This window comes from Eumetopias jubatus, unplaced genomic scaffold (genome assembly GCF_037043125.1).
Source record: "Eumetopias jubatus isolate StellerSeaLion01/CBP00866 unplaced genomic scaffold, mEumJub1_p1.0 scaffold_2, whole genome shotgun sequence".
Lineage (NCBI taxonomy): Eukaryota > Metazoa > Chordata > Mammalia > Carnivora > Otariidae > Eumetopias > Eumetopias jubatus.
In genome coordinates, this window is record NW_028274808.1 from 189,875,378 (window position 1) to 189,889,190 (window position 13,813).

Sequence of the window (13,813 nt, forward strand, 5' to 3'; positions counted from 1 at the left end):
TGTAAGGGCTATCCCACAAAGAAAAGGGGCTGAACACAAACCTCAGGTATCCTTAACAATCAGTTTCAAGAGTGCTAGAAAATACTAAATAAAGCAAAACTGCATTTCCCTCTAAGTATATTTACTATATAGTTTGTACAACTTCTGGAGCTGGAGACGTAATTAAAAATTGAGGTTTAAAGTTAAGAAGTTGCAACTTTTTTCCCTATTCAATTTTTTTATTCGTGAATGAAAATGATGATAATATATACTAGATACTACTACAAAGGAATTAAATGGTGCAAGATTCATGATGAATAAACTATAATGTGGCTAATCCAGTGGTGTTTATTTACAGTAACCTTTTTAATGTGACAATTCCTTGGATATTGTAGTGAAATATTTTCACCCCACACCTACATTTTTATGGTTTGTATTTATTCTCCACAGTACAGATCCCAAAATGTCAAATTACTAGAGCTGTTTTATGGAAATTAGTTTTAGGTTAGACTATTTGAAATGCATTAAATTAATTTTATCTGTTTAGCAAAGTACAAGAAGGTTTTTCACATTAACAAAGTCTTCTTTATAATATCAGCTGTGTGTGTGTATGTTTAAAGACATGATGGACTCAAATCACTCTTGTTTGAATATTATATTTAGCAAATGAACATGCGCTGTTGGGGATTAAACAGTATTTGGAAAATGTATGTGTAAGGATTATTTAGAATGGAATTGCCAAAAATCCTGGAATATTTAATACACACTTGTTGATTGATTTTACTGCAATAAATACGAAGCAATAACAACTATATAAATTATTCAGAGACTAGTCATCCACAGCAGGATTCTTTAGAGATTACTTCAGAAACAGTTTGGCAGGGTATTCTTTTTATAGTTTTTTTTTTTTTTTTCCAAATCCATGTACAAAAGAGATATAGATCCATATGGAATGGATTAACATTGATTCTTTTAAAATGAAATTAAACATTTTAAGACATTCAAGTAAAGATTGTATGATCTTTCCTACTAAAGCTCTCTTTGGTAATTTATTTATCTTAAATATTATTTTTGTCTTTCAGGAGGCATTATATAGCGAATGTAAGAGATTTATTAAAAACCTTGGATCGCTTGAGAGTGCTTTAGTACTTTGCCTCAAAATCTGCACATAGGCAAAATTCCTGATATTATGAGTTGGGATTTTTCAGTTTAAGAAGATTTAAAATCTCTGCTAAAGCAAGGGCTTGTTAGGTGTTTCTAAGCACTATATATCAGAGAGACCCAGCTACTTACCAATCATTCAAACTAAAATGGGGCAGGACAGGACACATGGAATCAAAGAGACCAATGTAGACCAAGTAGAAGGTATCAAGTTCTCTTAAAATTGGTCTTTTGTTCTAGAAAGATATCCAGCTCCAGAAGCAGATAGAATAATCAGTATTTACATAGGTACGGATCTCTTTGTATATGCAGATCCAGATCACTTTTTAAAGATTCTCAATCATTAAAGCAGTTGGAGACATAGTGTTGAAAAGAGTAAATGTTTGCAGATTGGAGTTAGAGACCCCAATTATCTACTTATAAGTCATGTGACTTTGATACAGTCCTAATGACCTTTTTTTTTTTTTGCATAATAATCCTTTTGGTTTCCAGTTCCCCACTATCTTGAGGTTGTTCTGAAGATCCAATGAAAGAATGCCAAAATACTTTACACACTGCAAAGCATTACATTATTAAAATTTACATTATGACTACTATTACTAATAAAACATGACTGGATGACTGGCCTATAAATAATTCACTGAAAAATCCAAGTTGATTGGATGTGTTTTATTTTTTTAAAAAATATGTTCATTTAAAAGATATTTATGAGATCCAAAGTAGTCAATGCTTTTGTTCCCGTTATTTTTGAAGTACTAACCCTTACATTATTGACTTTCAATGAACACAAAATCTGGAGAGATGAACGTACAAATTTTTGCTGAACAGCTGGGGATTTTATTTCCCTAACTGCAACCCAGAAGGGTCATGGCTGTTTATAAAAGAAAGAAATTTGCCTCCTGGTATGATTGGTTTCTTGAGATGATTTGTATCCAGTTGGAGGTCTGGCAATGGTGTGGGGTGCGTGGGGGCCATTGGATATTTCTGTTAATGGTTTATTTCTCTGTGTTTCTCTCCCAGCTATCGGCAGGACGCTTATCCCCCGTTACTTTAGCACTGTGTTTGAAGGAGGGGTGACCGACCTGTATTACATCCTCAAACACTCGAAAGAGTCATACCACAATTCATCCATCACAGTGGACTGCGACCAGTGTGCTATGGTCACCCAGCATGGGAAGCCCATGTTTACCAAGGTACAGGACATACTCAGCAACTTGGCTTGTTCTTCTGTGGGTGTATTGAAGGATAATAATTATGCTTTTCTTCAGGAACTTTGAGCTGGTTTCTCACATCTCAGACACTCTCAGCACTATGAGATAATCTCTTTTGTTTGTGACATGGCTAGACTCTTGGTGAACACTGTTCTTAGATGTGTGCAAATGATACAGAGCAAATATGATAGAGCCTCAAAACTAAGAGAGACAGAGTTTTGGCTGCCTGTTAAACTCAGGTTGCTAAATTAGAATTTTGATTGTTAAACAAAGAATCTTCTATAGCTAAAAGAACATTCTCCCATTGTTGTGTGGTCAGTATTTGTGTTTTGTTTGTAAAATTAAATACTTTTTAAAGCTAAATTCAAATGTTAACAAACAGGGATAAAAGCAACTAACTACAACTCAACTAGTTGTAACCTTTAAGGAACATAAAAACGTAAAAATATAAATGAAACTAAGGAATTCGGAGTTTAAAGTTTGTTTCTCCAAATTCTGAGAAGTTCCGTGGTTGGTCAGTCAGCAAGTGAGGACAGTAGAGCCAAAAGTTGGTTATGAGAAAATGAGAAACACAGGGGAGGATGGCGGGCGGAGGACTGGGTAACACAACCTTTGAGGCACAATTCAAGGCTCTGTGAAGGACGTGAAGTGAAAGAGAATGTCTTCTATAAGTTCTGCACCTATGACACTTCCCATCCACAGACAACTGACATGTGGAGTATTCCCTCTGTGCAAAGACCTTTCTGGAACACTACAGACAATCCCTTTATGTCCTCTCCCAAGTAGCAAAATTAGTAAGAACAAATAGCCAGAGAATCTGACAAACAGAAGTTTATTTTAATTAACACTAGTTACTGCATTTTGACGGGACTCAATGTGAAACTAATCTGTAATATTAATGACAGCAGCTATCTCTTTTAGTTGAAAACACATATGACAAAAAAAAAAAAAGAAAACACATATGACAATCCCGTCTTTATAGTTGAGAAGTTGAATTTCAGGGTTAATTGCAAAAGCCCAAATTACAAGACTAAGATGTGTTTGTTACTGGTGCACGGTTTTCCCAAAAGAATAAAGTAAAATGTTTATCATTTAAAGTATCCACTGATCTTGTTGGTGCAGCTTCATCTTCCCAGTTGCTCACGATGATGTAAAAAAACCAAGGGCAAAGGAAATGGTGGTAAAATGCAAAAGCAAATCATCAAATGTCATTGATTTCGTGGTATCTTGATTTTGTCAATAGACATTTTAAATGTGGGGCAGAAGTTGGGTTTTTCTCTTTCTTCCTTTTTAACAGTTGAACAGAAAGGAAAGTTGCCAATCAGGGACAAAGAATATTCATTCCCACTGTATGCAGAAGTCCATGCTGGGAAGAGAGTTTAGTTACATGGAAAGGAATGATCACCTGGATGACAGTTTAATCTGCCCATGTCTCACTTCATTTTGGAGATGTAAAATATTTACATAATCTTGTATCTCAGATGGATAACACAACCTATTTCAAATGTTAGGAAATCAGAGCCCCACAGAGAAAAGCTTTCTCAGCTAGCTCATTATTGTTTTTTTGTTTTGTTCTGTTTTGTTTTTGTCTAGGTTTAGCATTATGTTTAGGTAATCAAGGAAAACATGCCAATTCCTTATGCTTTAAGGGAAAAAAGAAATCCATGGAAATTAAGTAAAATGGCTGTAATGAAGAAGCTACATCCAAAGCCTATAGCCATTGAAAATAAAAATGCATTTTGTGTCATCTCTTTTATAAAACATAAAATATTTTATATAATCACAATAATATATTTTATAATAAATTTTATAATAAATAATTTTAAGATAATGTGTAATATTTTATATACATGTAAAATATATACTAAAAGGTAGTCCTTTATATTTTCTCAATTTCTTTCATTCCAGGCCAAAGTCTTTCATAAATGAGCATAGTCAGCTGCTCTGAAGGTAAAATCCTGTATATTCAGGACAGGTTTTAAATTTTTAAAAAATCTCATTCTTCTGATGAATTGATAAAGTGCCTTTTTTCACTGAAATCAAGAAGTGAAGGTTTCCCTCTGTTTCAATTTTTCCTCACCCAGGGACACTTCCCTCTCAGATGGCCACAGGGAAGACCCGAGTAGCCTCCTCCTGAACTCAGCTCTTTCAGCCCCAAACATCAATTATTCAGGTCACCTCTCACTCTACTCTATGGCAATACATTTCCCAACTCTCATAATGAATATTTCCATACTCTGATGAAAAATATCACTTTCTGGGAAATGCAGCCTAGCTATGTGGACTTAGTGCAGATGCTAATTATGCACATTTATTTTTAGAAAATTCTAAAGCATTCATTTTTTTCTTTTTACTTTCTTCTTTTCTTCCCCCTCCTTCGTGATTATTATACTACCCGAAGAATACGTCCAATTTTTCTTTTGTTCTTATATTAATTAAAAATAACCCATCTTCGTGTAATAAAATAATGTATTTAGTATAAAACAGTGAGCTAATGACCTTTCAGTATCACAAAGAAAAACATAGTCTGGAATCCGCTACTTTATTTCTAAAGGGGAGCCCGCTGAACATGGAATTACTTGAGCACATTATGTACAGGCATATCACATTGTTCTAATTTAGACTATCAATACACTCTAATTCCCCAAATAGCATTTGACCCAGTGCTTCTGAGTTTCTTTTATGAAAATTTGGTCAACTGGTGAATCAAAAATCAGTCGCAGTCCTAATCAACAGTAATATTTAATATTCCTCAGGAGTATAGTGCACATTTTGCAATTTCCTGATCCTAGGAACATTATAGATTATGGATAAATATGTAATTAGAGTTTTAAAACACACATTATGAAGCCTTTCTTTTCTGTATTCAATTTCGAATCAAATTGAAAACAAGGCTTAATAATCTGAAGAGCAATCACCAAGGTTTTCAGAATCAAAGACCCTTGAATTATATTTGAGGGTGTGAATACTGGCAGATGCTGAGAGGAGCCCTCTCTGGGGTACACATCAGGCTACTTTTTTTTTTTTAGATTTTGCAAACTAATAGTAATAGTTACAGCCATTACCAAACACCCTTATCACTCTGCAAACATGGCTTTATGTTTTCTCTGATCTTGATTACTTATTATGCAATTATTTATTACTATAGAAAAGTACTCTGGAAGTGCCCCAGCCACTTTCCCTATATGAATACTTACTCATGTCTTTGACATCATTCCTATCTTAGCCTGTCTACAACATTATAGTCCAGGATTTATCCATTTCTACCCTTATCCCAGCTCCAGTCGAATTAGTATAATATCAATGATCATATTGCTCTAATATACGTAAACATATGCATTTACATATGCAGTATCTCCACGTAAAATACGATGAGCTTTATGCAATTGTTAATTTGAAAGCAGTATTTCGTGCATAAAGACCAAGAAAACTAAGTAAACACTTCTACCTAAAAAGCACATTTTCTTTCCTAACAGCTCTATGAAAATCACTTGTATTATACAACGGCATGGTCAACATTGCTTTACAATTAGTCAAAGAAAGAAAAGGGTTAAAAAGCTACCGGTTAGTTTGAGAAATGTTCTTTTTTAGTTCTCTTGTTCCTGGCCTAGTCTCAAGCTAGCACGTGATCCGCTGAATGCCTGCCAGCCTCTTTCTTGTTGATCCTCCGGAGACCATCTGTGCTGGGGGCATTGATTAGAGTGTGTCTGCTGGGATTACATCTTTTCTGTTGCCATGCCAACTAATCAGCTGATTTTGGTTACCACAGAAACAAAATGTCAGAGCTCACAGTACGGTAACATGAATTCAGCACAACAGAAAATGTTTTCTTAATTGGGGACCCTTTTGATTTTGGATTCCAAGTGAAAGGCAGCTTTAAAAAAAAGGCCAACTTTAGATAAAAGCTACATTAATTGTATTGATTAAGAGGAATGCACAGAATTTTTCTGAAAAGAGAAAATATTAATTCCCCTTTATAAGCTGTGTCTGTTTTTTACTATTTCCAGACAAGGAGTATATATATATTTTTTCTTAGGCCCTTCTATTCCATTTGCTGATTGTCACATGTAAAATAAATCACAAAGCCTTCAGTTTCCTTTAACTGCCGTGATGGGAGCAGGACACAGGGAGGCCAAATAGGGCTTGGGAGAAGGCCATGGGTAAAACTACCTGGGGCGGGGGGGAGACCAAGAGTGACAAATTCTCCTCCATTCTTCCATTCAAGCAAGTCATTTAATTTTCCTTAAAGAAAACACCCAACACAGTCAGCTTGGATTCAGTTTTAAGGATTCCTCTCTTGTGCGTGATATGCTCTGGATATTTCTTGGTTTGAGCTGACAAAGGAGAAGCACAGGGCTTGCTGCAGTTTTCCCTTTTGTAGGCCCATGACAGTTTGAAGGCAAGAAGGGTCCTCAACTGGTTTGCTCTGTCATGGTAAACAGAGAATACAATTTAACTTGACCTTACAGATCCTCCAGTGGAGTAACTCATCAGAAGGATTCCATCTATGCCTTCACATTATGAAACTCTATTCCAGTAGAAGTAAACCAGAACCTCTATCTGCCCTGGATCTGCGGTTCATAAACACAAAACAAATAGATTAGATAAGAAAAAAGCATGATATTTAACTGGGCTAATATTTGTTTAAACATCTAATAATCCCCCTTCTTTAAAAAAAAAAAAAAAGGATTATAGCATCCAAATATCCCTGTCCTCTACTGTCAAGACATTTCAACTGTCCCTGACTGACTGCAGTCACCTCCCTTTTGTGAAAGTTTTCACTGCCGGTGGCTTCTGTCATACTGACACCGCGGGGGGAATTGTGTGGCTTAATCTCCATGAAACCCTTTTGAAAACCTTGGTGAATTCCAATGCTAAGGATGTTCTAGAGGAGTGGTTTGAGGACAACAAAAGTCTTCCCCCATTTCTGAGTGCACAACACTCATGGCTAATGTGCCAGAGAGGAAGCTCTGAAAACCACTCAGTTGAGGAGGTTTGGGGCAAGGTGTCTAAATGCCTAAAATTACCCATGGATTCTGCTAGTGGAGTCTGAGCTGAAGGTCTTCACCCAGATTATCAATAATTATCCTATGGTGCTTCTGAGATCTGTGAAAAAAAGAAAATTGTGGACGTCAATAGCATCTCTCTTAAGTAGTGTTCTGGCAACACATGTTACTCACACTCCTTGTACTGGTATTTGGCTTGTTTAAAGAAAATATTACCAGGGCACTTGGGTGGCTCAGTCAGTTAAGCATCTGACTCTTGACTTCGGCTGAGGTCATGATCTCAGGGTCTTGGGATTGAGCCCCCCATTGGGCTCCATGCTGGGCTTGGAGCCTGCTTAAGATTCTTCTCCCCCTCTCCTTCTCTGCGTGCCCCCCCCCATTGGCATGTTTCTCTCTCTCTACAAAAAAAATTTTTAAAAAGAAAAAATAATAAAGAAAATACTACCTTAAATTAAATAGAAAGCATCTAACCCAGTGCCTAGGATATAGTTGGAACTCAATAAATGGTGGCCTTCCGTATTAAATTCCCAAAGAGAGAAACGGTTATTAATACCTCATAAAAGGTTGAAATTAATTGCTAATTATCTTCATGGACTATAGTTTCAGAAATGAGCATACCCTCTATTGAGTCTATTGAGTCTATTTATGATTTTTAAAACTTGTATAGTGCATTGATTTCCAAAACTGTGTATATTTGTCTTTAGCATAGGAAATCTTTCTCCAAAAAGGCTTGATCAGAAGTGCAATATGTCAAAAGGATGAAATTGAAGCTGCTTGGTCGAATTGAGAAAATGGGTGGAGATCACGTGGTTTAGATGGAGGCTGAACTCTTCCCAGCAGAGCCCCTGAGACACCTCCCTGGATCCATAGGTCTCAGAGAGCACATTATGACAACCACTAGTCTGAGGTTCTTTGTTCTTTAGTTGCATTTCTTTTATCTTTATAACTATCATTTACTGCCATCCTACTATGTGCCACATACAATACAAGGCAATCTACACACACACACACACCTTATCATTCATATATTTCCCCAGCAACCCAACGTAAGGTTAGTATTATCCTCATTTTACAGATGAGGAAACTGGAACCTAGGGAATTTATTTGGTTTTCTCAAAGTTCCAAAATAAGTGAAAAGTAGAGTTAAGATGGGCATCTAGTACTTTCTGATGTCAAAGTCTCTGTCTACTCTAAAGCAAACACAAACGGAATAATTAGTTGTAACTATTTAAACTTGACCCATATGCTACCACTACTTATTTTTTAGTTGAAATAGGATCAATGGTGTCCGATTGCCTAGCATTTTCTCCCATTTCAAAGTCATTAATGGTGGAATAAAATAGGTAAATTAAATAGGAGCTACATGCTAAAAATGATCTGAATATCAAAAGAAGAAAAAAAAATGATCACCCTGTCAAGGAAGAGAGCCTCACAAGTTCTATGTTTCATTAATAATACATATTTTTCTTAGAAAGATACCGTCCCTTCCCCCAAAGCCTGGTCTTTTATGCAAGCAGAATTTGTCACTGCCGATAGGATGTGATTGAAGGAAGACACTCTAAGAATGCCTCTATTTTCCGCATGCCAATAACTGATCCCGACGGTGTTGGGTTACACATTGTCCCCCCGGAATTTGTCCCTGAAAATGAAAACTTCCTCTGGTTGGGTAACCTTGTAGTAAGTCACACTTAAGCGTGAATTATTTTATTAGGTACTTTCTCCCAGAGTAGGACAACCACGATTAAAACAAGATTTCATGCTCTGATGGTAGAAGAATGATGAAAACAGAGATAAGAGGAGGTGGGAGAGTATGATTTTTGCGGGGACACACCATGTGCCAGGAGCTTTTGACATAATACTGGTTTTGTTCCCATATTTGCAAATGAAGAAACAGAGGCTCATGGAGTTTTGGCAGCAACCAGTCAAGTTACTAGTAGCTCATGGCCAGTAAGCCGCTGTGCTGTCTTTTGAACCCACGGATTCTGGAGCTCATGCTTGTCTCAGTGTGCCGTGCAAAAGCACTCGTGTCACATCCTTGCCAAGATCCAGCACTGCCCAAGGACAGTCAGGGAGACTATGCTGAGCAGCCAACGTGTGAGTTACAAAAATGTGGCATTCACAAACTGCAAGGCAATTGAGTGTGTTGTTTGTCGCTTCTAGGTATGTACAGAAGGCAGACTGATCTTGGAGTTCACCTTTGATGATCTCATGAGAATAAAAACATGGCACTTTACCATTAGACAATACAGAGAGTTAGTCCCAAGGAGCATTCTAGCCATGCATGTAAGTAATTTCAGCACTATTTTACTCTTTCCTCCCTTCCCCCCCATCCCATTTACTCAAGGAGGAAAAGTCCAGTTCTCTTTGTGTGAAAGAATACCAGCAGTCTTCATGTGTTGGGTAACGAACTCTCAATTTTGAGTTTTCCCCTCAACCATTTTATTCCACAGGCCCTTTTTCCCCCTCCTTTGTTTCCGAGTTTGGTGCATTGTGAGATTTTTTTTTTTTATATTTTATTATTTTAAACTCCAAACTGAGGTTACCTCAATAAACAGTTAGTACTTTTCTTAAATTCCACTGAGTCATTATAAAGTACTGCTCTGCCTAGGCTATTAACTGGGGAAGGAAATAAAACAAGAAGTAAGGAAAACAGTGTCCAGTTTTGATTAGAACCATCTGACAAGATGTGGGGCTCACGTACCTCAGATCTGTGTCTATATCATTCCTAACCATGGTGTTGGAATGAAGTGAGCGATTTGGGGTTCCCTCCCTTTCACTTGACCGTAAATCACATCACATTTACTGAGCACCAACTAGGTGCACAGCTGGATTCGATGCCAATCTGGAGATACGTTTTAAAGGTAAGACTTGGTAGGAGCTAGCTGAGTGCAGTCCCCGAAGAAGGCATCAAAGGCATTGACTTAAATAAATCCCTCTTCCATAATGCATGATGCAGCAGTTTCTGTGAAAAAGCTTTGGAGCAAAATCAGACTTAATGAGCCTGATTTTTAAGACCCTGTACAATCAAAAGAGAATACAATAAGAGTAGCTAGTATTTACTGGGTGTTTGCTATGCCAGGTCTTGTGCTAAGCGTCTGTACACATTCTGTTTAACCCTCCCGGTAACCCAGAGAGGTGCAGGATCATTATCCCTGTTTTAGAAGTGAGAAAACCAAGGTTCGGGCTTGATACGTTGCTCCATGTTTCTCAGCCCGAAAGTGGCAAATCAAGATTTCAACTCTGCTGGTACGGACTCCAAAACCCAGGCTGATGAGCCATCTGTCTCCTGACTATCCAATTCCAGTCTGTCTCCCCAGGCTTTTGTCCTCGACCCTCTCCTCCATACCGGTTAACCCAATCTCTCCCCTTCCCATTGACCTTGTACTTCCTGCTGTGGCACCCCACTCCTTTGCTCCAATCTTTCCACCTATTCGTACCCCTAAGTCCTTCTCCACTTTCAAAGCCCAGTTCACATCCTCTACTCCCCTTGAAGTATCCCAGAGTAGCCGCTCTTATGTTCTCAAAATAGACTAAGAGGCAGCAGAGGGTAGTGGTTAGGAGCCCAGGCCCTGGAATGAGATCACATACGTGTGTATCCCTGTTCCTGTGTGACCTTGGGCAAGTGACATGGCATCTCTGTGCTCCCAGTTCTTCATCTATAAGATGGGTACAGTAATAGAGCCTGCCTCATTGGACTGGTTTGAGGATTAAGAGTTAACGCACGTAAAGGACGTAAAACGGTGCCTGGCACATAGGAGGTCCTCTTCAAGTAGTGGTGACCGGCTTTCAGCAGCTTTGGCAGCAGTAACATCCTTCCTTTCGTTTATTATTATCCTGTCCTCTGTCTGCAAAGTTGATGTGTATGATGTTGGCCACAACTACCTGATGCATATCTATAGAACCAGCTCTTCCCAGCACATGAAAGGCCTTCCATAAATACTGGCTCCGTTTCCACAGAGGACCCCTTCCCAGAAACTGACATGAGAAGTGACAAGCTCAGACTCTTCTCTGACTTTCGGTTTTTTGTTGAAATACACAAAGCCAATTGGTTGCATGACTATGAGGAAATTTAAGTACAGGAAAGACTAAATTAAAGTGTTAAGATAACCTAGATAGTCTCATGACTACAGACATGAAGACAAAAATGATGTTTCTTGAGTCTCTCTCTGCTTGGCTCCAGTTTGCTTCTGCCAGTTAAGAAAAAAGGAAAGACAAATGAAAAGAAAAAGTGTCAACCAAGAGACTCATCTCACAATGAAATCCAGAAAGAATTTTCATTTTTTTTGTAGCCCACCAGAACATTTGGGGTTGCCCATGGAACATTACATCTCTCTTTTAAATGTGGCAGATATTTTGGAAAATGTGATGCTTTTGAGGACATATATTTCTAACCTTAGCTTAATGGGGAAGAAATTTAGAATTCTTAAATATATATATACACACACACACACATATAATTTCATAGAAGTGACAAAGTTTTCAGGTATAGTCTTGGACCCAAGTCTTGGAAACAAAGGCTGATCCTAAAGTCTGGCTCTACCAAATCCAGAGACCCTGCCTCCTCTGCTGAGTGCCAGAGACTTGGAAGTGTCCTGACAGGGCTTCATGACCCTCCTCCTGAAGACACAGGAACCTCTCACAGAGGAAGTAAGGCTGTTTCTCCCAAGGACTAAAAACATGTCTGACTCATTTTGGTTCTACCTGGCAACAGATCTTGCATCATTGATCCAAACATGTCCTTGAGCCATTATATGCAAGTGTCTTCAAAATGTAAATTAAATTATCTCCAGCAACCTCCCCTCTGAGAAAAACCGACAGTGTTGAGATTGCATTTCTTAGCAACTGTAGCCCAGTCTGAGACTTTCTTGGCACCATCTTGCAGAGATAAAATACATGATTCTCTTTTTCCTATTTAGGCACAAGATCCTCAGGTCCTGGATCAGCTGTCCAAAAACATCACCAGGATGGGACTAACAAACTTCACCCTCAACTACCTCAGGGTAAGACCAATGGGATGATTACATTTCCTGGTGAATTTGAAAAGTGCTTTAGAAGTGTATATGTATCTTGAACCAAGGAGTTAAAATGAGGTAATATAGCACAAAACATGTGTCTTACACCACAGTGTGTATGTGTGTGTGTGTGTGTGTGTGTTCAATAGAGGATGGGGTTTAATTAACAAAGCAGCAAACCTAGACTTTGTCAAGGTTAAACTTGCTCTCTCTGTTTGTATGACTCTTGGAATTAATTATGCAAAGGCCAGCAATGTCTGCTCATACGGTATTTTGGCGCTCTGCCCCTCATGGTTGTCTCAAGTTTCTGATGTACTGTTGTTGGGTTCACTTCCTCTGTGTCTCCACCCAGGGAGTGTCCCTGAGGAGGGTCCCCCGACATTCAGGCCGATGGTGAAACCACAGACATTTATTTCTAAGTCTTCTTAGGGACTCTCTGTGTAACATGGAACAGATTTTCTGGGTTGGATATAAAGTTGGTTTTGATTTTTAAAAATTAGGAGTTAGGCAAAATTCTCTGCCTATATAATAACTATGGCTTCAGTATTTGGTCTAAAAGGGAAACATTTGTCACTCCGGTTTGTGGTGTAGAATTTGCAATCGTCATGTTGCAGGTAGAGGATATGGTTTCCTTCATAAGGCAGCAAGCATTGTCCTCCAGATTCGACAAGAAGTCCGTGGCCACGTTCCACATTCCTTTGCCTCTGAGTTGCTGAGCTCCCTCATTGTCATCGTGTGGCCACTTCTCCAGCCCCCTGCCCCATCACGGAGTTTATGCTGTTGTTTCTTGATCCCCAAGCACTGTGCCGGTTTGTGAATTTTGTTTTGTATTCCCAACCTTCTGTATATGATCGTTTTGCATATGTCGAAACGCTGAAATGCTTTGGCCAGACTTTCTCTTCAGTGAATTAAGAACAATTTGAACAAAGGCTTCCAAGTCACGCACTCAATGCCATGTGCCAGGTCCTGGGCTAGAGAGTGAAGATTCAAAGACAAAAGTCATGGTACCTGCCATCAAGAAACCCACTCCTATGAGGGCCAGACCCATAGAGAGAACATTATACACAAAATGGTAAATAACCCTGTTGGAAGTTTCCAAGTGGAATTATGGGAGTATAAAACGGAGACCTCTCAGAAGAGTACCTCAGAGAAGCTCTCTGGAGGAGATGATGCCTGACTTGAGTGTGAAAGAATGAATAAAGGTAAAGCCAAGAAGGGGGCAGGAAGGACATTCCCGTTAGAGGGAAAAGAAGGGGCCTGGATTAGGGGATGGAATTCCAGGCAGATGAATGATGCCGGGACATGGAGTGAGAAGCCAGGAGAGGTGAGAGGGAGAGTAACTTAGGAACCAGATCTTGGAGCAGCTTGCTGGCCGGGGCACCAGGCCAGAAGCCTCTGAAAAGATTAAACGTGAGCATGGCAGTGTCCCCCTCCTGGGGAGAGG

General features: G+C 38.7%; 1 protein-coding gene across 4 annotated transcripts in view; it reads left to right on the forward strand.

Moving 5' to 3' along the window:
* LDB2 (LIM domain binding 2) overlaps positions 1–13,813 on the forward strand; it is a 367,396-nt gene that overhangs the window by 281,263 nt on the left and 72,320 nt on the right. For all 4 annotated transcript variants that reach the window (XM_028088801.2, XM_028088810.2, XM_028088818.2 and 1 more), the window contains exons 3-5: positions 2,161–2,333; positions 9,518–9,640; positions 12,274–12,357. In XM_028088801.2, the coding sequence (XP_027944602.1) occupies positions 2,161–2,333; positions 9,518–9,640; positions 12,274–12,357 (380 nt within the window). The remainder of the gene's footprint in view (positions 1–2,160; positions 2,334–9,517; positions 9,641–12,273; positions 12,358–13,813) is intronic.